This window comes from Salvia miltiorrhiza, chromosome 7 (assembly GCF_028751815.1).
Source record: "Salvia miltiorrhiza cultivar Shanhuang (shh) chromosome 7, IMPLAD_Smil_shh, whole genome shotgun sequence".
In the NCBI taxonomy this organism is placed as follows: domain Eukaryota; kingdom Viridiplantae; phylum Streptophyta; class Magnoliopsida; order Lamiales; family Lamiaceae; genus Salvia; species Salvia miltiorrhiza.
In genome coordinates, this window is record NC_080393.1 from 59,102,927 (window position 1) to 59,128,567 (window position 25,641).

A 25,641-nucleotide genomic window follows, 5' to 3' on the forward strand; every position below is an offset into this window, starting at 1 on the left:
TTAAAGTCCCGTCGAAATTCGACGGGTTATACACTAGTTCCTTCAATTCAAAACTGTAGGATTCCAAAAGCGAAATAGACGCTGTAAGAGCATCCGCAATGGGGTTCCTTGATAGCCTACTTGATAGTGGTTGTGTTATTGAGTAGGTAGTGCTACATTGGGGTTCCTTGATAGCCTACTTGATAATATTAGTTTTGATTTTATGTTTTTCATTTAAATTTTATTGCATAATTTAAATAGCATATTTTTGTAATAGTTAAATACGCCGTTAAATACGCCATTAAACCGTTAGAGCCATTAAACATATTTTATTGCATAATTTGGATCGTAGAAAGGGTTGCGTGGATCCATGTCGGAGAAAATTGTATTGTTGATAAATGGAGGAGAAGAAAATTGGAGAAAAAGAGGTGTGAAGATAGTGGGGAGAAGTTGGGGTTTTTTAAAGAGGAGAAGAAGGAAAAAAAAAAAAATAGAAAACAGTCGGTCAAAAGTGCGCAAATCGAGGAGGTGCAATCAAAATTCGAATAAAATTCGAATTTTCAATTTTTTTTTATTTTTTTTTAAATTGGGCGCGTGCCATCCCTTCCCCCCTTCGAGCATACTCGAAGACTCGAGTATGCCTCGAGTAGCTCCACGCCGCAACGCCCTCCTCGACGCCACCCCTCTCCTCGAGGAGCCCCTCGAGTACCCGCGTTGTGGGTGCTCTAAGTTAGTCGAAATTTTCTTCAAACCAAACATTCACGGATCATACGGAAATGCAGACTCAAGGAAATAGCTTGGGAATTTCAGACGCCGAGAGTTTCGAAACGAACCTCGCTAAGAAGCCCAAAGAGTGAGAAATCCCCTCTTTCATTCATACAGCGCAATCTACTTTGAATTACCTAGAAATATCGATTTAAGAAAAGAATTAAAAGAAGAAGAAGAAGGAGCAGCTGTGACTTGCACATTTTGGTATGTGGATTTTCTGTTTTGATTAGCACCTGTTATGATTTGTTGACAATAGTGGTTCTGATTTTCCTGTGCTGATCAGATTGACGTTTTGGCGTGAAGAAACTGAGTGATTTATCATGGCCGGAAAAGAGGAAAAGAAGAAATTAGAGAAATGCTCTGTTTCAAAGTTTGTATAATTTTCCTATCCCTCTTCTTGATTATGTGTGTTGCGAAAAAAAAAAAAAAAGTTGTTTTATGAGTTATAGATCTCCTGTTTGTGGCTAATTGTTGTTTTCAGTGAGAGTAGAAGTGAGGCCAGGTTTTGTTTTTTAAGAAGAAAATTGGTGATGGTGATGGATTAGGAAGCTCTATTCCAACCTTTATTTGATTCACTCTTTGTGTTTTCGTGATTAAAGTTCTATATATTTGAGCTAGGGCATTTTCCTACAATGGGATATGATAAATTTGTGAAGACTAGGAAATGTTTTAGTGATTGGTGCTGTGATGAATATGATTGATGATTCTTGGTACTTGGTTGAAGCTTCATTAAGTTGCTTAATGGATTAATTTAAAATCTGGTGAAGGATTGCTACCAGCAAAGTTTTGTTAGCAATGGAGGTCTCGGCTCTTCATCTCGTGAGAGGTTCTTCTCGAGTTGCTCTATTGAGACTATGAAAGAATAATGAAGCTCGTGTAAACTGCTAACTACTAGAGAGAGAGGGCAATGGCGCGTTCTGAAGGAAGAAGCTAGTTTATAGCAACACTAGTTTCGTAGAATCTGTTAGTCAGCTGGTTTGGTTAAGTAGAGTTGTAATGGATGGATTGAAATCTACAACCCCTCATCTAATGATCTTTGGATGGAAGATGATTGTGATTTCTCTTGCCATGATCTAACTAACTAATCTGTTTTAGTTGTTGATTCTCTTGTTGGATCTGAAAGTCTTCATATTTAGTGCTCGTTTGGTTCAAGTAAAGGAATGGAAAGGGAATGGAATCAAATAAAGGAGTGGAATGGTAACAATAACCATTACTTTTATTGAGTGTTTGGTTTAACAATGAAAATGAATCATTAGTAAGGGATTCCCTGGTGTTCTTTGGCACGACAGGTACCATGCTCGACATAATCATGGGGATCAATGCTTGTGAGAGGGAGCACGCAGAGCGCCAGATGAAGCTCTTGGAAGCGCAGAATGCTGCAGCTGTCGATGCTACTGCTGCTGAATCTTGATGCAGCTCCTCCTCCTTGGTCGATTCCTCTACTGTCTGTTGCAAGTTGGTTTGACATATCCACTGATTGCCATTCTCAAGTTCAATAATGGAACTTGCTCTCCTCTCTCTCTCTCTTGTTTGCATAACTTCTCTGTATCTTAGGGAGCTGAGACTTTTTTTATGTGCAGAAACTCAATTAAGTTGATGCATCATTTTATCATTTTCCTGTGGTGATCATTCTTGGAGTATTATTTAGTATGGATTATCTATACAAATTACTCACTCATCTACAGAGTTATATTTACTCAATAGGTAATTATGATGTGATTATAAAAATTATTGCATATATAAACAATATAGTATAATATAGTAATTATGATGTAAAATTGTTTCCCATCGAAATTCGACGGATTACACACTAGTTACATATACTCTCTCCGTCCTATTATTTATGACACATATTCCATTTTAGGTTGTCCCAACCTAAATGACACATTTCTAATTTGTGAAATAATAAGGGATCACTTAAGGTTTTAATCAATCCACTAATTATCTCTTTAAAATCATTTTCTCACTAATTATTTCTCTCTCTTCCTCTCGTCTAGTGTCTATCTCTCTTCCCCTCCCATTGGCAAAAGCAAATCTTGCCACCTCCATCTCTCTCTGTCACCTCCATCTCTCTTCGTCGAAGAGCCCTAGCTGCCTCCACCTCGTTCTCTCTCCGTCAAAGAGCCCTAGGTCGCCGTCTCCACCTCTCTCTCTCTCTGTCGAAAAGCCCAAGGTCGCCGCCTCCACCTCGCTCTCTTTCCATAGAAGGGCCCTAGGTCGCTGCCTCCACCTCTCTCTCTCCGTCGAAGAGCTCTAGATCGCCTCCTTCAATCGCCGAAAAATCTCTCACATACAGAGCCCTAAATCCCCAATTTTTCCCGCTCGATTCTCAGTGACGACAGCAAACCGCCGCTGCGACCTCGCCCCTGCCTCCCTCTCTCTCACTCCCTCATCCTGCCGGACAAACACCAGAGAAAGAGAGAGAAAGAGGGGGGAGCAGAGAACAGAACTGAGAGAAATTATAGAAAAATAGGGAAAAATGTAAAAATCAAAACTAATAGATATGTCAGTTAGTTAAATGAGTCTTCCCAATACAAGATATTGACTCGTAAGTGGTCTCCTCCATGAATGAGCATCCAACTGGCTCAACGGATCTGGATACTCTAATACACAACACAAAATATCTATATTATGTTCAAATTTGAAGTCAAAAGTCACTTTTACCCCTTCCCCAACGTTCATATCCCAATATAAAAATAAATATTTTCAATGGGAACTTAGGTGGATTCAATAGCACAAATAAATTGTCGGCCATTTTCTGGCCATAAATGGCTTTCGATAATGCCGAGGATTTGGTGGGCCGGTGGATCTTATTTTACCATGTTTTTCAGCCATAGATTGGCTTCAAGGGCCCACATGCTCATCACCAACCATAATTTATATACTAATCATAATTATTTAATGCTGTTAAATACCTGCTGATCATGATTAACATTAAAAGTTGGTTGGTTAATCAAGGAGCAGATCCAGTCATGTGACTACTCTTTTTTTTTAGGTGTGCCACGGACAAAAACACACTAACGTAGTACTAGTACTTTTCTGTCCCACAAGAGGAATAATATAATAGTTTAATTTTGTCGAAATCATTATTTGAGATCATTTATGTCTAACTACATTTGGACTGAGATACGGCTCTCGATATTTAACTAAATTTGTCTTAATATTTATAATAGCTGAAATACAGAGGCATTTTCCCGTGCAACTGATTTCTGAATGACACAACTCCAGCATATAAATGATACTTGAAGATCTTCAAGTATCATTTGTATGTTGAAATCTTCAAGTGTCATTTGTATGTTGAAGTAGTGTCATTCGAAAATATTCAACTGTCATTTTCCAAATGAAATAGTGTGATTTTGGAAATCAGTTGCACGGTGCAACCGATTGTACATGAGTATTTGTGTGAAATACATATATTAATGTAGACCTTTGTTATTTTCAGCCGCAAAGTATTTGAGATGGTTCATGGTGGGGACTAAATTAATTTTCAATAAAAATAAAAAGGGTAATTGGTGTATAAATATATGAACTTTACTCATTTTTTAGTATTTAATATGAACTTTAAATTCTAGTTATAAATACATAAACTTTGGTCACTTTTGGTATCTATATCTATCTATACTATATTAAAAATGGAGTTTTCAATTTGAAATCAATTGATTTCAAAATTGAGTGGCAATTTTGTGATTATAATAAAATTGAAGGTTTATGTTTAAACTATATATTTTTCTTTTTCTTTTTATTTTCTTTAACTTCTTATTTGTTGTTACATTTCTTTCCAAAATTGTGAAATTCGATTAATTATAAAATATTTTATGAAAATATTTGATTTAAAATGTAAACAATAAATTTGATTAAATATTAAAAATTTATAAATTTCTCTCTCCTCTCTCACCTTATTTGAATAAATATATTTTTAATTCTTTTTAATTAGTATTTTGTTTTTAATTTTTTAACTTATTTTTTTGTTTTTATTTTTCATAATATCAAATTTTATAATTGTGAATTCTTTTTTATTTTTTCAATATTCAATTAAAATTAATTTTATATAAATATAAAAATTAAAAATATTTTTCCGTGCATTGCACAGGATGCAAATGCTAGTAATATATAAAAGAGTAATTTTTTCCCTATATTTTTTCCTCTCTCTTCTCCCACCAATTTTTTCACCCCTTCATTAAAATTTAAAATTATTTAATAACTATAATTATCATTATATTTTATACAAAGTTGAAAAGTTAAGATTTTAATTTTGAAATTTTATTGAGTAACTAATGTGGATTATTTTATTTATCTTTAAAACATATACATTTTGTACAAAGTTGAAAAGTTACATTTTTAAATTCGAGATTTTATTGAGTAATTGATGTTGATGATTTTTTTAATATATTTAATATTTATACTTATTTATCTAAATAGATCATTTAATTTCAATATCCATCGTGCATCGGACGAATGGATATACTAGTTTAACATGAACTTTTCAATATAGTTATAAATACATGAACTTTAAACTTATTCAATTTTTTACTTGTTTTTCATTTTTTTCCAAATTAAAGTTGACTTAGAATGCCTGAATCTTGATGTGGATAATTTCTCGCTATAAAAATTAATCTTCACCTTTCAATTTTTGGCCCATTTTTTTCTATTCTGAATTTCTAAATTTGGCTTTTTGAATGATGAAATTGGCTTTATGAGTTAGATTAATTGGTAACCAAAAAATTATGTTAATCTAAATATTAGTATTTGATTTAAAATAGTGTGTAATAACAACGTTATTAACTTAATTAGTATAATATTAAATTCAATGAGTATTGTATACTACTACTACTACTACTACTACTACTACTACTACTACTACTACTACTACTACTACTACTAATAATAATAATAATAATAATAATAATAATAATAATAATAATAATAATAATAATAATAATAATAATAATAATATTTATAGATTGTAAAGCAAGTAATTTAAGTCAATATCATTAGTTAAGCAAATAACATTGAACCATCAATATAACAAAATCAACATCCGTCATTTAATATAACAATTTTGAGCTCTTAAAAGTCCAAATTGTATTATTATTAAAAGACTCATATTTGAATTGCCCAAATTAATTAAGAAATCAAGAAAAATACGAATAATATACAAAATATAACAACAAATATGTTTATATATACAAATAAAAAAAAATAATATGTACACATAATTAAATAAATCTATATAGAAATTTTAAATTATAATTTTAAGATATATAACTAACTTTTTAATTACAAATACTATTAAAACTAAACAAATTTCATTCTCCTTAATTGCATTTAAAAACTACTGTAATTTAAAATTATTTTAATTTAAAATAATTAAAATTAAATAATCATGTAAACTTTTTTTAAAAAGAAAAAAAATAAAATCTACTTATTTGTTCACCAATAAACGGAAAACAAAATGAAAAAGAGTACAATGTTCAACATTAAAGATAATGAGAGCGAACAAAAAATAATTTTGACACTTTAAATGATAACTTAAATATTTTAAATTTATTTTTTATAATTTTTACATCAGATTAAAGATTAAAGATTTTTTCATAATCTTTAATCTTTAATTTAACATTCATATTGAGTACTTTTTCATAAATTGAAATTAATGATTTTTCAAAAAGAATTAAAAAAGAAAAAAGTAGATATAAAATTTGGAGAGAAAGATTATGAAAATTGAAAAAAATTGGAGGTAAAATAAATCCTCTTTTATATTATATATAGATATAGATTTCTTATAATTTAAAATACTTTTGTATAATATGGATATAATTTAAAGTTATCTTTATAAAATATGACAAATCTGTTGCTCTGATGGGCTTGGCTCATATCCAGTTTTATACTTATTAACAGGCCCTACACAATTTCAACAGTCTCGGCCCATTTATCTATTTTTTGTGAACTAATTTGGACCTCAACGACGCCGTATTCCCATTTACGGAAAAAAAAAATCTTCGTAATTAAATAGACATTTACGTTTAGAGAGAGAGAGAGAGAGAGACTGAGAGAGGAGCAGAGAACAGAACTGAGAGAAATTGTAGAAGGAAAAGGGAGAAATTATCCCCATTTTTGGCCCTTTTTTTGTTTTTGTTTTTGTTTTTGTTTGAAGAAGAAGAAGAAGAAGAGTTGCTCGCAAAGATGGAACTTGTATATTGAAACTAACTTCGTTCGATCCGATCCATTTTGGATGTGCATGCAGTATGTAGATTGTTGTTGTTTTTGTAATTTGTTAGGAGAAAAAAAATGATATTTTTCATTTCCAATTTCTATTTTTAATTTTTACGATTGTGTGAAATGTAAGTGGGTGGAATAAAAGGGTAAAAGGCTAGTCATTAATTATAGTTTCGCGTCGCCTAATTATTTGCTTCGTAGTTGTGATATTTAGGGTTTTGGGATTTTTTTTTTTGTTGTGAATTAGGGGTTTTGGGCAGAAGTATGCTGGATCATTAGCTAGGTTTTAGCTAAAGTCAGCGCTTTGCACTTTTGAAAGGAAAAAAAAGTCGTTTTTATTTTTTATTATATATATATATATTTTTTTTACTTGGGGGAGTTGGGATTTATTTTTATTTTGTACATGAGGATTTGCTGTTTCCCTTTTCTATGCTTTGGAGAAGGAGAAAAAGATAACAATACGAATTCACATTATTCTGTTGAGGGGAAAGATAACATGGAGGAAGGCGATTTGGGGAAAGAGAGCGATGGATTTAAGAATCATCGTTTCAGATTAGTTTTGAAGGAAGATACCAACAATGTTGTTGGTGTTGAAGGGGAGGAGATGGAGGTACAGTGGAAATTAAAACTAGCGATCTCAAAGGAGAAAAAACAGATGTTTAGATTTGAATTTGATGAGAAAGATGTGGATTTCTTGAAGTATACTAGTGATGGTAGAGGAAGTGAGGGGATGAGGGGGGATGTTAATTCGAATGTGGGTTTGGTTGGTGGGCCTTCGTCATCGTCTATGGTTCCACCTGGACGAGGGAATCCTATGTACGATTCGCAGAACAAACGGGCCAAAGTTCAATCTTTAGATCCGTGAGTCATCTTCTCTAGTTTTGTTCATATATTTTTGTACATTAGTGTCCCTAGAGTTTTCATCTTGATTCTTGATGTTTTCAAGATGGCAAGATTGCTTTGCTTTGAGCTGCACCTCTGTGTATAAGGGTATTATCTTATCCGTTATCAATGTTCTTGGGCGCAATTCTTTCACATTGTCATTCGTATTGTGAAATGCGGTCACCTGTACTGTAATTGGGGAAGTAAATGTGAAGTGATTAGCATCCACGTTTATTCTTGCTTCTAGAACAAGCAAGCTTTTGTAGTGCGTAGTATAGGCTATTACTGTTATTTACTTATTTACTATGACCGTTAGAAGTTATATTTGTTCATAAGTTGATGAAACATTTGTTTATTGGCTGTTCATAATTATTTCTTCTATCTAGCAATTGGCGACATGATAACGAAAAGGGGATTCATTACATCACTCCAGTGCATGAGGTCAGTTACCATGATGTGGGAGATTCTGGTGTTTCTGGAGATCATGATAGCAATAAGAATGATAATTTAGGATCGGGTGATTTGTCAGAATTTCGGATTGATCTTACTGATGACTTGTTACACATGGTATGCATTGTCAAACCTCCAGATTTTTTTTTATATATTATGTATTTGGCTAGATGTTCAGGTGAATTGACCATCATCAAATGTCCTAGGTGCTCTCGTTCTTGAACCATGTTGATCTTTGCCGAGCAGCACTTGTGTGTAGGCAATGGAGGGATGCAACTTCTCATGAGGATTTCTGGCGCTACTTGAATTTTGAGAATCGACCTATATCTGAAGAACAATGTGAGTACTGCACTGATTTTGGTTGCTCTAAGAGTAACAGTACATATATTACTCCCTTTCATGGATTAATGCATGAAACCATGCCTATAAATTGGTCTAGATAGAAACAGGAAGCTAGTGGTCATTTTTCCTGGAAGTTCTACGAATTTGCAATATTTGTGACAGATTTTATCTGATTTCATCTCCAGTCTATGAAAAGAGAAACTCCTCTTAACAGTGCTTGATACCTATAACATAACAAGACGAGTGTGATTGATATAGAATTAAATATGTTAACTTATGTTCTTGGATATAAGTAGATTTTATTTCCAAGCTTCATTAGCTTCGACTTGCAGTCAAGTGTCAACCACTAATCCCATTTAGACCAAATATTAGATTGGTTAAATCCTACTGTTCTGTGGATTAACTTGTTGAAAGAGCTGTTAGAATGTATTAATTTCTTGTTTCCTTACCACTATGTTCTAGTCTTTCTGACATAAAGTGACTTCAGTTAGTTTTTTGGTGTCCCAGTTGAGGACATGTGTCAACGATATCCCAATGCGACTGCAGTAAACGTTTATGGAACTCGTGCTATCCATTCATTTGGAATTAAATCAATCAATTTGTTAAGGTAATTGATAAATTGATCTTATTTGTTAACTTTTAACTTGCAACATATACTATATTTCCAATTTTTGTGATTCTCTCCAGAAATCTTGAGGCTTTAACTCTAGGCAAGGGTCAGTTAGGCGAGACTTTTTTCCAAGCCCTAACTGATTGCCACACGCTGAGGAGTTTGACTATCAATGATGCTACTTTGGGTACTGGACTCCAGGAAATACCTATTCATCACGATAGGTTGCATGATCTTCAGATAGTGAAATGTCGATTGCTCCGTGTTTCCATCAGGTGATCAGTTGCTTCTGTTGCATGTAATAGTTCTATTAACACCTCTGTAATATGTTATTGTAATCCATTGTTCTTTTCAGGTGCCCCCAGCTTGAGACCTTGTCTCTGAAGCGCAGTAGCATGCCTAATGCTGTTCTCAATTGCCCCCTCTTGCGTGAGCTTGATATAGCTTCGTGTCACAAGCTTTTAGATGCTGCTATCCGTTCAGCAGCAACGTCATGCCCACTGTTGGAGTCCTTGGATATATCAAATTGTTCATGCGTCAGTGATGAGACATTACAAGGGATAGCTTTTTCCTGTGGAAATCTCCATATCCTGGATGCTTCATACTGCCCAAACATTTCTCTTGAAGTATGTTCTTTCCTCTTTTTGCCAAGTCATAATTATGTCTTTGTGTCTGTTAGCTAACCTTGATTCTTATTGGTAGTCGGTGACGCTGTCAATGTTGACTGTTCTCAAACTTCATAGTTGTGAGGGTATAACATCTGCTTCGATGGCTTCTGTAGCTCGCAGTTCTATGCTAGAGGTTTGAATAAATTACCCTGAAGAGCCTCAGCATCTCTCTCAATTGTTACTGTTCAATTATGTAAGTAGTTAGATACTTTGGAAGGTACCTATATTGGTAACTGTTTGCAAATTTCAGGTTCTTGAGCTTGATAATTGCAGTTCATTGACATCAGTGTCTTTAGATCTTCCTTGCCTGCAGAGCATAAGGCTTGTACACTGTCGCAAGTATGTGACTATATTCTAATATTGCATTTGACCCATACCATAGATTTTCTAGGGTGTAATCAATGACCATCTCTCATCTTTGCAGATTTGTTGATTTAAATTTGAGAAGCAGTGCACTGTCATCAATCACAGTTTCTAATTGTCCTTCTCTCCAGACTATCAGTATCACATCAAATGCCCTCAAAGTATGCTGTTTCTTTTACAAATCTTTCTCTCTCGAGTTGTGATCCCTTGTGTGAAACAAATATTTTGTCCTGATTCCTGGTTAATACGTATTTTCCTCCAACTGTTATTGCAGAAATTAGTTCTGCAAAAGCAAGAAAGCTTGACTACATTAGCATTGCAATGCTATTGCCTGCAAGAAGTCGACCTCACTGAATGTGAATCTTTGACAAATTCCATATGCGAAGTTTTCAGCAGTGGAGTATGTTGTCCTGCATTGAGATCATTAGTTCTCGATAGTTGTGAGGTTTGTCTGTGTTTTTTTGGTTTTCTTCTAATTATTTGGTGATCAAATGTCTCGCCTTTATGCATTGAAAGTTCCCCCCCCCCCTCTTCATATTACTCTTTCCCGACATTGTTGTATTATCTATTATATCTAACTGTTGCCATTCTCCTTTGTCAGAGCTTGACTGCAGTAAGTTTCTGCAGTACGTCATTGGTTAGTCTTTCACTCGGTGGTTGCCGTGCTATAACTTCCCTTGATCTTAGTTGCCCTTATCTCGAGCATGTCTCATTAGATGGTTGTGATCATCTTGAGAGAGCAAAATTTTCACCTGTAAGTTACCATCTTATACTTCCTTATCCTCTATGTTATGGTGCCCTCCATTGTTTTGTTGCTTAAAAACCCTGTGGTTGCATTCTGTAAAAAAAAAAAATTATGATCCATTTCGTGATACTTCAGACTACTACAACTGATGCACTTGCTTTTTCCTTATCACGCTTTCTCACTATCAAGATTTCAATTACAGGTTGGCCTTAGGTCCTTAAATTTGGGAATCTGCCCCAAATTAAGTGTACTCCATATTGAAGCTCCAGAGATCGTCTCGCTTGAACTGAAGGGCTGTGGAGTATTGTCCGAGGCATTAATTGATTGCCCTCTTCTGACATCTCTAGATGCTTCTTTCTGCAGGTGAGCCGTGCCTTTTGTTGTTGTATAATGTATCTAGCAATCTCTCTTGCATGACGACGAGAGTTGGTATTAAATAGTTTACTTTATACTCTATACTTGATGAATGCAGCCAACTCAAGGATGATTGTTTATCTGCTACTGCTTCATCTTGTCCACTTATTGAATCCTTGGTCTTGATGTCGTGCCCCTCTGTTGGCCCTGATGGACTTTCGTCTTTACACTGTCTTCGGAGCCTGACCTTCCTTGACCTATCCTATACCTTTTTGGTCAATTTGCAGCCCGTTTTCTTCTCCTGCGTGTATTTAAAGGTAATAACAACTATCATGTTTGGTGACATTCATTCTTCTTTTACTCAGTTCTTGGTACCGATATTATGTTCTTTCTATTACCTTTTATTTCACAATTAGTGAGTGTGGGATGATTTAGTTTTTGGGTGATAAATCGGGTTTTGTTTATTTATCTTGATCTTGTAGGTTCTAAAATTGCAAGCATGCAAGTACCTTAGCGATTCATCCTTGGAGCCTCTCTACAAACACAATGCTCTCCCAGCTCTCTGTGAGCTGGATTTGTCCTATGGTACACTTTGCCAGTCAGCAATAGAGGAGTTGCTTGCTTGTTGTCGGCATCTAACTCATGTCAGCTTGAATGGTTGTGTCAACATGCATGACTTGGATTGGAGCTTTCAAATCAAAACATTAACTTTGACAAGCACCTTTGATGGATCACACACCACCTCTACACGAGAAAGTATCGTGCTTTCTCAAGAGCAAGGTGACCGAATGCTGGAGAGCCTAAATTGTGTCGGTTGTCCAAACATCAAGAAAGTTGTAATTCCTCCCACAGCGAGATGTTTCCATCTATCATTACTAAATCTCTCGCTGTCTTCAAACTTGAAGGAAGTTGACATCTCATGTTGCAACTTGTTCATTCTTAACCTAAGGTACGGTTGCAAACTATTCTCCCATATACGTTAGCTTGCTTCTTATAGTGACAGACATCACATCCCTTCAACTTTGTGGGTTTATTTTATTTTTTCCAGCAATTGCAACTTCTTGGAAATTTTGAAGCTCGACTGTCCAAGATTGACCAGTCTATTTCTTCAGGTACGTTTACATCGTACGTGCATCATCATTTCAACTGCTGTGTTAATTATTTTCTTGATATGTGCGGTCTAATCAAAAGCGTACGGTAATTACATCAACACGCTTCAGTGACGACCGCTGAAAATCTGGTCTAACCAGCCGCCTTTATGTTTCAATACTGTCTATTTTTGAACTCAATATACCTTAAGGGTGTGTTTACTTTGATAGAAAAGGTTAGAAAAAGTATATTTTCCATCATTTTCACATGTTTCCTATGGTGGATAATTTTCTCCGGTCAGGCTGGAAAATTTATTCGGGCAGCCCTTTTCACTCCTTTTCTCACAAATGTTGGATAATATTATCCTATTGGGAGGGTGTGAAAATATTTTCCAGCATGTCAATTTGTTTATCCATATATTTCTAACAAAGTAAACACATGATAAAAAAAGGAGAAAAAGATAATATTATCTCACATTTTCTTATCCATCATTTTCAAATGAAAGGGCTATGCTAAAAGGGCTATGCAATATCATGAGATCATACCGTGTCTATGCTGAATAAGCCACTAGGTGCGATATAGAATTAAGAAGGCATTTAGACCTGCACTTGTCGTTAGCAAGTGACAGAATGTTTTAGCAATATTACTATTCTTTCATACACTGCTAGCCTAAAAACTCTTGCCTTTCGAGAATATATCAAGGGCTGCTGCATTCTGCCCGTTTCCTTCGTAATTGTAAACTGTGCTTTGATGCAACAAAGAAATGAAAGTATGACTTAACTCATCGACATTTTTGCCAGTCTTGTGGTATCGATGAGCAAGCTGTTGAAGCCGCAATAAGGCAATGTAACATGCTCGAGACACTTGATGTTCGCTTCTGCCCAAAGGCGAGTTGGAATTTTGTTTCTCGTAGGATTATCCCCTGTCGTTGATTTTTCTCTTGACTTCATCTTTGTTTCGTCTTGGCAGATATTCCCATCGAGCATGGGAACACTACGCGCAGCATGCCCGAGCTTGAAACGCATCTTTAGCAGCCTACCGTGCACGTGATATCGCCAATTTTACGAAGCATTATTAGAGCACTTTTTTGTGTCTACGGGTGACATTAAAATCTCTACTATTTTGCATCCATCCCTTCGTCTATTTTTGTGTCCTAGGATAGGTTTTACAACATGAAATCTTGGGATCTTTTTTTCATTTGATTTTAGCCTGTCAATACCAGAATCAAATCTCCTTATACTATTAAATGTTTCTCTTGGTGTCTTTGATAATTGTTCTATGAAATGAAAATATTGAAAATGATTAATTATGTTTTGTCTCTTTAAAATTGAACGTTTTCCAAAAATATAATTAACTTTCATTTTTTATTTTTTATTCAAAAATTTCTAATTTTCAGCGTTATTTAGAAAATACTCAATTATATAAAAATTTTGTGTCTCTAGTCTTGAATCTGTAAGGGTGATGAATAAGACCTATGCAAAATTAATATAATGAAATTAATAGTTACATAATGAAATACTCCATAGATCTAGAGCTTACTTTCTTAGCCTTAGATAATTGGATTCTTCTTCAGTAAATGGTGGAATTAGTGGTGGTTTTTCAAGAAGCGGTGACGAAATTGCAGGGATGTCGAAAATCAGTAAATCGGAGCTATAAAATTGATGCAAAGAAAATCAAAAATCGAAGGCAAATAGAGACAAATTGAGAACGAAGAAAATCAGAAAATAAAAAACCCCACCGCTTCTGCTCGTGTCGATCGAGACTCAACGCGCCTCCCTCAGCGCGGGAAGCGTGTGCACAGAACGAGGACTGGGCACTGGGTAGGGCAAGCGACACATGGTGACGCCGACGTACCTCCCTTAGCGCCGCCACCCTCTCACCTCCGTCAAGCAACTATGAAGATGAAGAATGGGTCTGGAAGATGAAGAATAAGAAGCAGCGCTAGCTATGAAAATAAAACAAATAAGATTTTCATGTTATGGGATTTTCTTTAATATACAAGTTTTTAAAAGTGTGTATTTGAAATATCCACTTTTTTATTTTGCTACACCCCACATCCGCTTTGATTTTTCGAATATTTGTTTGATGAAAAAGATGTATTGATTGTGACACGAGAGACAATTCTTGTAACTGAAATAATGATTGGTGCTATGATTCGTATTCTTTTGTCATTTAGTATTGCATTCGTATGAGTGTGAGATAGTAATTGTATGCATGTGAATGAAGTTTCCTGCTTTTATTTGTATTGTTTTAAGCCATGCATCTGTTTGATGAAGATCTACATTTTCAATCAATGGACTCGGAGAAGGAATGGATTAATGGTGCGTATACGGGGTTCATAAAATCGGAATTCGATTGGGATGATATTAAAGATGAGATAAATAGTGAGTGTGAATAGGGATCCAAAATGTGGACCTAGAGGCCCAAACCGCCTCGAAATTAAATGGGTAATTCTATTCACAGCCCTCATTTTACTCAATGTAGCCTCCATATAAAATAAAAATAATAAATAGTTATAAATATACTATTTTACCCTATAATTCATAGCCTCAAACTAAATATTATTCTTTTTATAGTCAAAATTAAATCTCTACTTTTATATAGCCCCCAACCACACCCTAACGCAATTCAGTGCAAAACTCTTCTTAATTTTTTTCATAGCCAAAATCATAGTCCCTTTGTTTGGCTTCGTCTCCGCCATCTTTCGTTTGCTTTGAGCAAGTAATACATGTTCTCCTGTTCTCTTTTACGTGCAGTGGAAAATGGAGAATAATTTTTCTTTGCTTAGAAAAAGGCCGATTACGTTTGTTAATTGCAATGAATGCGTGAGCAAATTCTTGATATTTGAACCCACAAATCTTGAGAGGAAATGAATACGAAAATATTTTAGTAACTTTGATTGGATATGAAAATCGATCCAATTTAGGAAGATAATCAAATCCAAAATTTTCCTGAACTAAAATAATTTCATGGAGTTACTGCGATCATTCAATGTGCATTCTTTTGTTTAAATCTGCAGAAATCGCTATAAATCTCTACAAAAATTCCAAAAAGGTAGCCAAATGAATCTCAGATTACATCATCTGATAGCTACACATCGAATTTGTAAGAGGAAGAACTTCATAGTAAATCTTCTCAAACGATTGCAATGTATTTACAATTAATGAACAGATGTAAGCAAATATGACGTACACAAGCACCTAAGTTGTCTGGTTAAAAACTGCCTTCTAAACCTATACAGTACATACCATTGGTTTCGAAAAGAGAGCAAGAAAATCTAAAATGGTTAAAAAGTTTATAAGATCTGAGGAGAGTTTTTGCCATGAATTGCGTTTGTGTGTGGTTGGAGGCTATACAAAGTAGAGATTTAATTTCACTATAAAAAGAATAACATTTAATTTGGGGCTATAAATTATAGGATAAAATAGTAAATTTACAATTATTTATTCATTTTATTTAATATGGGGACTATAATGAGTAAAATGGGGGTTGTGAATATAATTACCCAATTAAAAAAAGCCACGCCTCCACATAAGTCGCGGGCCTTGGCCCAATCTAGCCACATTGCTAATCCCAGATCCTTAGGAGACCATTTTACCATGTGTCATAAATTAATTAAGTGGTACAACAATATACACTTCTTTTGATATGTTAGTACTATTATTTATGGATCAAAATTCTTGGCAACGAAAATAATTCATAACGGCTGACTACTCTGAGTAAATCCTGCTTATATTCTTTTGTATATTACTATAGTATATAGATATGATATGATATTGCCAATTAATATGGTATTTGAACGAGCATTAGTTGTCATTTAATTCCACTATAGAAATCATTAAATTTCCGGTCTTAATATAGACTTGTCAATGATATTCCAGAAACTAATCTTGTTTTCTGGTCAAACTATATAACAAAGTCCACGGTTGCTATGAGTAGTCACTCATGCTCATTATTGTACTATAACTCCAAACGTGATTATTTGATATTTCAATTGATTTTCAATAGAGAGAAGTTTTTTTTTTTTTTTTTTTTTTTTAAATAAAAAAACTCTATATATATTTCATACCTCACAATAAAATCTCCCTAACAATTTTTTTAATTCTAGTCACAGGTAGCGTAAGCAAGTTGTTACACATTAATTGTAATAAAATAAATAAATATATACATACGTACTCCATAAGCTAACTAATACTTCCTCCGTCCATGAAAGAACTTCCTAGGGGGGAGTGACACAGGTTTTAAGAAAAAATATTATTGAGTGTATTGAGAGTGAAGAAAAGGTAGTTGAGTGTATTGAGAGTGGTGAAAAAATATTATACTAATATTGAGAGTTGTGAAAAGTGAAAAGTAAGAGTAATTATAAGTGGTGGGGTATAGTCCACAAATAGGTAGAAAGTTTTTTTATGGACGTCCCAAAAAGAAAAGATAGGAAGTTCTTTCGTGGACGGAGGGAGTATTAAAATACTATGTTTTGCATGCAAGCAACTCATTCATGATATTCTCAACAACAACATTTTTACATATATACTTAAATTTTTTATTTCAACACAAACATCTAGAACAAAAAAGAGGTAAACTCTCAAACCCAAATTCGACATGAAAAGAATAGCTACCTGCATCTATGAGCAAAGAATCCAGTATAGGTTGAGCCATATCAATTTCAATCGAGACGCGTGCAAAGTGACCAACGACATCCCCGATGGCCGAAGCACCATCGATCTTAATCCTATGCCCAAGCGAGCTTGCAATACCCGTTATAATTTTAGGGTGCCAGTATTCCACTGGCAAATAATATAGATTCTCACCCATACTTGTGCAAGCGAAGAATTTTCTTGTAGGGATCAAAGTTCCTCGACCAATCACGTAGACGTAGATGACCCGAGGATAGTTCCCAAATCGGCCGCAGCTTTGCCGCCTTCTTATCCTCTAAATTCTCGAATTTCATGGTGAAATATATAGCCTTTTTCCATGGGGATAAGGTGCCATTTAGTGGCGGATCCAGGATTTTTAAATTGGGTATGCAAAAAATAATCTTATAAACACTGGTGGAGCTAGGATTTTTTTGAGGGAGTTGAACTTCTACGGGGGTTTGGGGGCCCCCGGGAATTTTTTTTAGGCCTTCAATACATTTTAGACATTTTTTTTACTAAAATACAAATATAATAGTAATAATTTTGCATTTCAAATGCAAAATGTATACTTTCAACTTTTTTGTTTAATTAAGAATTGAGGTAATTGATTGATTAAATGATGGGCTTGATCAAAAGAATGAAAAAGAAAGAGATGATGGGCTCTCTTTTTAGTTGGGCCAATGGAATTTAGGATTTTAAAAACTGAATTTCTCTTTTATTTTGGATTAAAACTTTTAATTGGGGGTGCAAAAACTAAATCTAAAATAATTTATATATGAATATTAATACTACTATTTTTTTTTTTTTGGGATGCAGCTGCACCCCCATGTTCCTAGCTGCATCCGCCAGTGGTGCCATTCAGTCGAAATATTCCAAAGACGTTGTAGCTCCGCTTTAATATCTAAGAACATAAAGCTAGTAATATCTCAATTTTCGTGCATTACACGGAGGTACAAATGCTAGTAATATCTAAGAACATAATGCTAAAATTGTGATTAGTTGTAATAAAAACTTGATTAAAAAATTACTTATAAATTTAGATACATGAAACGTTAATTTTTAGTTTTTTTTTAAATAATTTTAACTTTATTTGTAATTTGTAAGGATCAAATTCATGTATTAAAATGAAGATGGATAATTAGATAATAAATTTTATTTTATTTTTATCTTATACACAAAAGCGGTTCACTGATAGAAAAATTAAATGAAAAATTAAAATCTACTTTCCCCAATTTTTCTTATTAAAATTAGGTGCATATACTTTCACAAAAAGAAATCAAATTATATATATTCTTTTGCATTCACGATTCAAAAGAATATTAATTCTCTCTATATTTCTCGTTATATTGTTTTTTATACTTTCTCTAATTTACCTATATACTTTTTCAAATTACATATTACTCCCAAAAACATTTAAATTTCATTTAATGTACGTATGTATATAATTTTAAAACACCAATAATAAGATGATTGATTGAATGAAGGGGCATTAATCAATAGTTTTTACATATTACACATTGGATAAAAGATTGGAGTCTAAAGGGAAAATGGCTTAACATGGGTGTATTGAGGAGCTTTTTTTTTATATATATATATATATATATATATATATATATATATATATATATATATATATAGATTATTCATCACACGCATATATAAAAAGAGTTTGAATAAAATACACAGAAATGGTGAACTCAAACATTTGTCCTTAAATATCGGTAAATCCAAGAGATGACGGTTAGTAGCACTACCAACCCAGCTATAATGCTTCCAACGCAAAAAATATAGTAGCCAGTTAATGGTGTATCGAAGGTGTTGGGACTGATCACCTGTGTCGAAAATCCATAACTCAACATGATAAACATAATCGAGCCACCCATTGCAGGTCCGACGGCAAAGGAAATAAAGGGAAACGCGGATGTCAATCCGGAGGTGATGAGGAAGATTACGAGGAAGGATAAGTTGAATGACATCTTGTTATAAAATAACAAATTTCTGTATATGTCGGGATGAGTGTATGCTATCACAGCTTGGCCGGCCTTGTGTGATGGCGTGTCGTCCTGCCACACCCCACCGGGTGGGGTGACGCTGTTCTGGAACGCCATCGTTGCTATCAGGATCGCCACCACCATCATAACGTTGTCCATATTGGTCTTGAACATTAATTCTGATGGCATATTTCTTAAGATTCTCCTCATTTCCGAATAGCTAGGAGTTGTAGCTGGAGGGCTCTCATCCAAGATTTGCAGTGCTGTTTTGCCCATGGAATTCCGCTTTATCCTTATGATTTTGTTGCTTTTCCACAAGTATCGGAGAATCTGAGATTTTCATAATATTAATACCTTCATCAATTGCATGTTGCAAGACATTCTCCTAATAGCCATTTGGATAAGAACTCATTAATCTATATCTTATTTTACAAAATTTGATTTGCCTATTATATCCTTTATATATAGAATTAATTTAAGGTCAATTGTGTAATTAATATATTATACATATAATATATCTATAAATATATTATGGCTTATATATCTTTATATTTTAATAGTTATTTAAGTAGTAGTATCCATTAAGACTCTTCATCATATAAGTTACTATTTTTTTATTATATATAGAATTAATTTAAGGTCAATTGTGTAATTTAATATATTATACATATGATATATCTATAAATATATTATGGTTTATCCTTTATATTTTAATAGTAGTATCCATTAGGACTCTTCATCATATAAGTACCTATTTTTTATTATATAATTTTAATAATTTAGAATTAAAAAATACAAAGAATTACAATTTTAATTTTGCTTGAATCTTTGGAATTAAAATTAATTATGTAAAGATGAAACCTATAAAATAAATATGAAGACAAAATTAGGTGAGGTTTAATTAAATAAAATTAGATTTTAATTTTAATTTTATGAGTTCTATAACATTATACTTTTAAAATATTAATCAATAATTGGTTCAAAAAATACATTAAAGTGATAAATATTGCTATCAAATGAAATAAAATATAAATTTACACTCATAACAATTTATTCATTAAAATAATTCATTTTTACGTGCGAACGCACGTCATCTCTGCTAGTCCTAATAAGTAATAGCCATTTAATTTTCTATCTTTATTAATAATCCTTCAACCTAACTATTTATTTAATTTTTTTTGAAATAAAAGTTAAAAGTATAATTTCAAATTGGGGTAATTGCCTGTAAATTTCTAACATTTACACGGAATTGGTTTTTGCACCTATTTTTATTTTTCTTCTTTTAAATACCTAACCTTTAGTTTTTGTCTCAAATTTGTCCGGCGACCGGTTTTTTCTTACATCGGCGCCGGAAATGCCACTGTGGCAGCCGGAATTGATGAGGTGGCAGCCGAAATTGACACCTAAACATATTTTTTACATGTGGCAAAAAAATAAAAATAAAAAAACAAAATAAATTCCAAATCATCGTCATCTTCCTCAAACCCTTATCCCCCCCCCCCAACAAGCCGTCGCCTCCCCCCTGCCAGCACCACCGGCGCCGCCCCCTTCCCTCCCCCAACTCGCCGTCGCCGCGACACACAGAGAGGTTCTCGGCACCTCCGTCTCCCTTAGAACTACGCCGCCACCTCCGTCGCCGTGACACACAGAGAGCTTCTCGGCACCTCCGTCTCCCTCAAAACTACGCCGCCATCTCCGTCTCCCTCTGAAAACTTGGCACACCCACCTCTTCTTCTACGGCGACTCAGAGCACACCCTCCAATTTCCGACGCCAAAAACCCTAGATCCCCAAATTCTAGCACCCATTCCCTCCGATTTTCGACGACAAAAATGACTCCCTTTCCTCTGTTTCAACATTGGCCGACAGTAGCAACTCTCTCGATTTGGAGAGGGGCTGGCGGAGATGGGCCTCTCGAATTGGAAAGGGGCCGACGGAGAGAGGCCAACAGAGGAAGACAGGAGAGGGGCCTCTCGATTTGGTCAGGTAGCGGCGGTGGAGGGTGGGGGAAGGGGAGGGGTCGACAGAGGATGGGGAAGGGGAGGCGGTGGTGGCGTGGCCGATTTGCAGAGATCGTCGCCCTGTGGCAGATGGTGGGGGAAGGAGAGGAGGGAGGGCGGCGGGTGGGGGAACGAGGGAGAGGGGGAAGAAGACGGGGGAGGGGTCGACGGAGGATGGGGGAAGGGGAGACGGTGGTGGCGTGGCCGATTTGCAGAGATCGGCGCCCCGTGGCAGATGGTGGGGGAAGGAGAGGAAGGAGGGCGGCGGGTGGGAGAACGAGGGAAAGGGGGAAGAACGAAGAAGACGGGGAGGTTATTCCACGTGAATTTTTTTTTGTTTAATTTTATTCCACATGTCAAATATATACTTAGGTGTCAATTCCGGTTGCCACCTCGTCGATTCCGGCTGCCACAGTGGCATTTCCGGCGCCGGCATAAGAAAGAACCGGTCGCCGGACAAATTTGAGACAAAAACTAAAGGTTAGGTATTTAAAAGATGAAAAATAAAAATAGGTGCAAAAACCAATTCCGTGTAAACGTTAGGAATTTACAGGCAATTACCCCTTTCAAATATTATATAGTAATAGATTTCATGTGCTTAAAAATACTATGTAAATAATAAATATAATAGTAAGACATAATGATACATACAAAATTGTGGGATATTATGACTAATTAATCAAATTAATTCAAATGATGGTGGTTACCTCAAGTTGATTGCACCTGACAGCCAAATGCAATAGGGTCTCCCCATCATCATCAACTGCAAACACAAACTCTCCCAATTCCACCACCAAAACCTTCAATGCGTCAAGCTGACCATGTTTCACACACAGGTGCAACACAGTCTGCCCGCGATGCAGTCTCTCCATAGCAGGCATATGACTCTCTTCAAGCAGCACCTTCAAGATGTTGACATGGCCATTCATGGCTGCAATATGAATCGGGTTCATATCATGACAGTCTCGCCACCAGCACGCCTCTGGGGCTACTGATAACAACTTCTTCACTATCTCGAGGCTCCCTTTCGCAACTGCAATGTGAAGAGGCGATGATTGTTGGGAGTCCAAATCCCGAGCTAGCTGCGGGTTGGTGTTCAACAACCCTTCAACCATATCTACATGCCCCCGCAGTATTGCTATCTGTAGAAGGTTTCTTGAACGTGCATATGAAACTTCATCAACAAGATCCACAAGAACCTTTACATTATTGTTTTCCATGGCCACCACATGCTGTACCATCTGAGATTTTGCATGACACAAAAACCTCATCAATGTATTGGACCTAGCTTTATCAATCAATTGCACTTTCATAATTTATGTGCTGCGTGATAGTAAAATATGCATTTTAAGACACTAAAGATAAAAACTAGAGAGACAGAAATATATAGAGTTCGAGGGTTTTTTAGGACAATAACTTAGGTTGATTTGGAAATTATGACAAAATTTTTTGAACTTGTAAAAATAAGAAACTAATTAATAAGTATTGCACCCGCAGGACATTTCTCGGCCAATTATCAGCCGAGAAATGTCCTATTTTTACGACGCTTATTAATTAGTGTCCTATTTTACTCTAAAAAAAATTATTGTCCTATTTTTACAAGCTCAAAAGTTTTTGTCCTAATTTTCAAATCAACATAAGTTATTGTCCTAAAAAATCATCCGACTCGAAATATATATATACTCTATATATATATATATATATATATATATATGAAAGTTATTGTCCTAATTAATTTTCAAGTTCGAAAGTTATTGTCGTAATTTCAAAATCAATCCAAGTTATTGTCCTAAAAAATCCTCTGACACGTGAATTTATATGAAAAATAGGTATCTATAATCTATGTTTATTGTTTGTTGAGTATATATATATATATATATATATATATATATATATATATATATATATATATATATGTTGTTTTTTGTTTATCAAAGTTGGTATAAGTCATCATTAACTACCCCATATTTATAAGAACGTACATATATATAAGACCAGATGCTCTTTTTACGTATTTCAAGAAACAATTAGGAGAAACACATAATCTAAGGGTATGTTCTCTTATATCGTAAATTTATTACGAAAAAATGAAAGGTAAAACAAAACTTTCCTTCAAATTTCTCATTTCTTTTTCCTAATTTTCTACAAAAGAGATTTTTTTTTCTATTCATTCTTTTCACTCCAATGAGAAATAATATTATCCTTTTATTTTTGGTGAGATAATAATATCCCGCTTTAGAGTGAAAAATGAGGAATGAGAGAAATGGCGAAATTAACTTTTGTAAAAATTAGGAAAATAAATGAGGAATTTAAAGGAAAAAATTTTATTCCTTTTTTTTCTCACGATAAATTTACTATTAAAGAAAACACACACGAAATGTAAAAAAAAAAAAAGCTAAGTAATTAAATCCAAGTGAAAGATTTAGTAGTAGTTACCTCATCTTGATTGCACCTCACAGCCAAATCCAAGAATGTCTCCCCATTATCATCCTTTGCATACACAAGCTCTCCCAATTTCTCCACCAAAACCTTCAATGTCGTAAGCTTACCGTGTTTCACGCACAGGTGCAACACAGTCTGGCCGCGATGCAGTCTCTCCATAGCAGGTATATGACTCTCGTTAAGCAGCATCTTCAACACCTCATCATGCCCATTCATGGCTGCAATATGAATCGGGTTCATATCATGACAGTCTCGCCACCAGCACGCCTCTGGGGCTACTGATAACAACTTCTTCACTATCTCAAGGCTCCCTTTCGCAACTGCAATGTGAAGAGCCGATGATTGTTGGGAGTCCAAATCTCGAGCTAGCTGCGGGTTGATTTTCAACACCTCTTCAACAATGGCTACTCGCTTCCACAGTATTGCTATGTGTAGAACATTTCTTGAACATGCAAATGAGGCAGTTTCAACAAGATATGGATCTTGTTGAACCACTTCTCGAAATTTTCTTACATCCCCCTTTGACACAGCATCGTAGAGTTCTGCAGCCATTCTTCCTTCACCACTCATTATTAATGCCTTTCTATCTTTTTTTCTCTGTTTTCTCCTTTTGTTATTTTTATTTTCACACACACAGACCCAACTACTCTGGCAATATATAAGGACCTCGCATGATAAGGTTCTACTTATTTTTTTTATTTTTTTATTTTTTTTTGCGAAGGAAAATTCTACTTAATTTCCTCACTCCTTCGTCGAAGTGTTAAAGAAAGGACCACAATATTAAGTAAGCTTGACTCAAAAGAAAATTCCCACCTAGTTTCTAATTATCAAAACTAATTAGTATAATGACAAGCAGGGTCGATCCCACAGAGAGCAGATAAAATCATTCAATCCCCTAAAATCTATAATTTTGGTGATGGCACCACGCCTTAAATTTAAGAAGAATTAATTAAAGCTAAGAATGCAAAATTAAATAAAAACTATTCTTGGAATAAATCAATAAAAAGGTAATTCGACTCAAATAAATCCACACTAATTCAAAGCTCTGATCATCGACGCAAAGATTAATTAATCCCTATCAACCAACTAGTTATATGATACCGTGATACGCACTGACATACCCCAATTCCTACTTAAACCTAGCTGGACCTAGATTTAATATTCTAATAGCATTAAGATGAAGGAACCCAGTTTATATCAATTATCCTAGATACGCTAGTAATAATTAATACACCAATTAATTCCTACTACGAATACGGTAGTTTTATCACTAATCAGCCATATTCCAATAATTACGGATTGGAGGTGCTAATTGACTGTAATCCAATTTAATCAAAGTTGATCAGGCTTAAATAAAATCAGAATTATCTTTAAACCCTAGGAATAAATCGAAATCAATAGGAACCAATTTTAAAACCAATTAGGTCTCACAGATTGATAAATTAGTGTTTCATTACTCTCGCCGAATTAAAGAATTAGTTACTCATAATTAAAACTAGAACAATCAAATAAATAAAATCAAACATAAAACAATAAAAATAAAATAAATTGCAATTGAAATAAATAAGAGATCACCACTTGAAATTCAAAGGAAATTAAACCGTCTGCCTTGATTCTCCACAACCAGCCGCAACTCTCAATTCACAAAATAAAGAATAATCAAGACTAAAAATTCTAAACTAAAATTGAAGGAGCCGAAGCAAAAACTAAACTAATTGCTTTGTATAAAAGTCAACTCATGAGCATAACACAATACTAAACTTGCGGCTATGTCTAATAGTAATAGAATAAGAATTATAACCTAATTAAAATCCTCACTATGCGGCTAAGTGGGGGAGTTATAACCTAAGGGAATTAATCCCTAATTAAAATCCTCACTATGCGGCTAAGTGGGGGAGTTATAACCTAAGGGAATTAATCCCTAATTAAAATCCTCACTATGCGGCTAAGTGGGGGAGTTATAACCTAAGGGAATTAATCCCTAATTAAAATCCTCACTATGCGGCTAAGTGGGGGAGTTATAACCTAAGGGAATTAATCCCTATTAAAAACCGCAAGGGAGCCCACAGAAAATTGGATTCTCGGCTCCACCTGCAACTCAAGCCCAAAATTA

At 34.6% G+C, this 25,641-nt stretch overlaps 2 protein-coding genes and 1 long non-coding RNA gene across 3 annotated transcripts; 2 read left to right on the forward strand and 1 right to left on the reverse strand.

The window, feature by feature from the left end:
- The first annotated feature begins 615 nt into the window (after nucleotides 1-615).
- LOC130995221 (uncharacterized) lies at nucleotides 616-2,425 on the forward strand. The gene is made up of 4 exons (XR_009092101.1): nucleotides 616-951; nucleotides 1,031-1,117; nucleotides 1,515-1,944; nucleotides 2,037-2,425. It is a non-coding gene; the product is annotated as an uncharacterized LOC130995221 (long non-coding RNA).
- A 4,335-nt stretch (nucleotides 2,426-6,760) lies between these two features.
- On the forward strand, nucleotides 6,761-13,726 carry LOC130995187 (F-box/LRR-repeat protein 15-like). Its single transcript, XM_057920339.1, has 17 exons — nucleotides 6,761-7,821; nucleotides 8,229-8,409; nucleotides 8,499-8,631; nucleotides 9,142-9,241; nucleotides 9,322-9,519; nucleotides 9,600-9,870; nucleotides 9,947-10,045; nucleotides 10,163-10,251; nucleotides 10,337-10,436; nucleotides 10,550-10,720; nucleotides 10,877-11,029; nucleotides 11,223-11,383; nucleotides 11,493-11,691; nucleotides 11,857-12,323; nucleotides 12,423-12,486; nucleotides 13,264-13,350; nucleotides 13,433-13,726. The coding sequence occupies exons 1-17, from the start codon at nucleotides 7,364-7,366 to the stop codon at nucleotides 13,511-13,513; spliced, it is 3,012 nt and encodes a 1,003-aa protein (XP_057776322.1). The 5' UTR covers nucleotides 6,761-7,363; the 3' UTR covers nucleotides 13,514-13,726.
- A 4,816-nt stretch (nucleotides 13,727-18,542) lies between these two features.
- LOC130995193 (ankyrin repeat-containing protein NPR4-like) lies at nucleotides 18,543-24,245 on the reverse strand. The gene is made up of 3 exons (XM_057920348.1): nucleotides 23,523-24,245; nucleotides 21,794-22,327; nucleotides 18,543-19,418 (listed from the first exon to the last, which is right to left on the reverse strand). Exons 1-3 carry the CDS (start codon nucleotides 24,096-24,098, stop codon nucleotides 18,795-18,797), a joined length of 1,734 nt encoding a protein of 577 aa, XP_057776331.1. The 5' UTR covers nucleotides 24,099-24,245; the 3' UTR covers nucleotides 18,543-18,794.
- Between the last annotated feature and the right edge of the window lie 1,396 nt (nucleotides 24,246-25,641).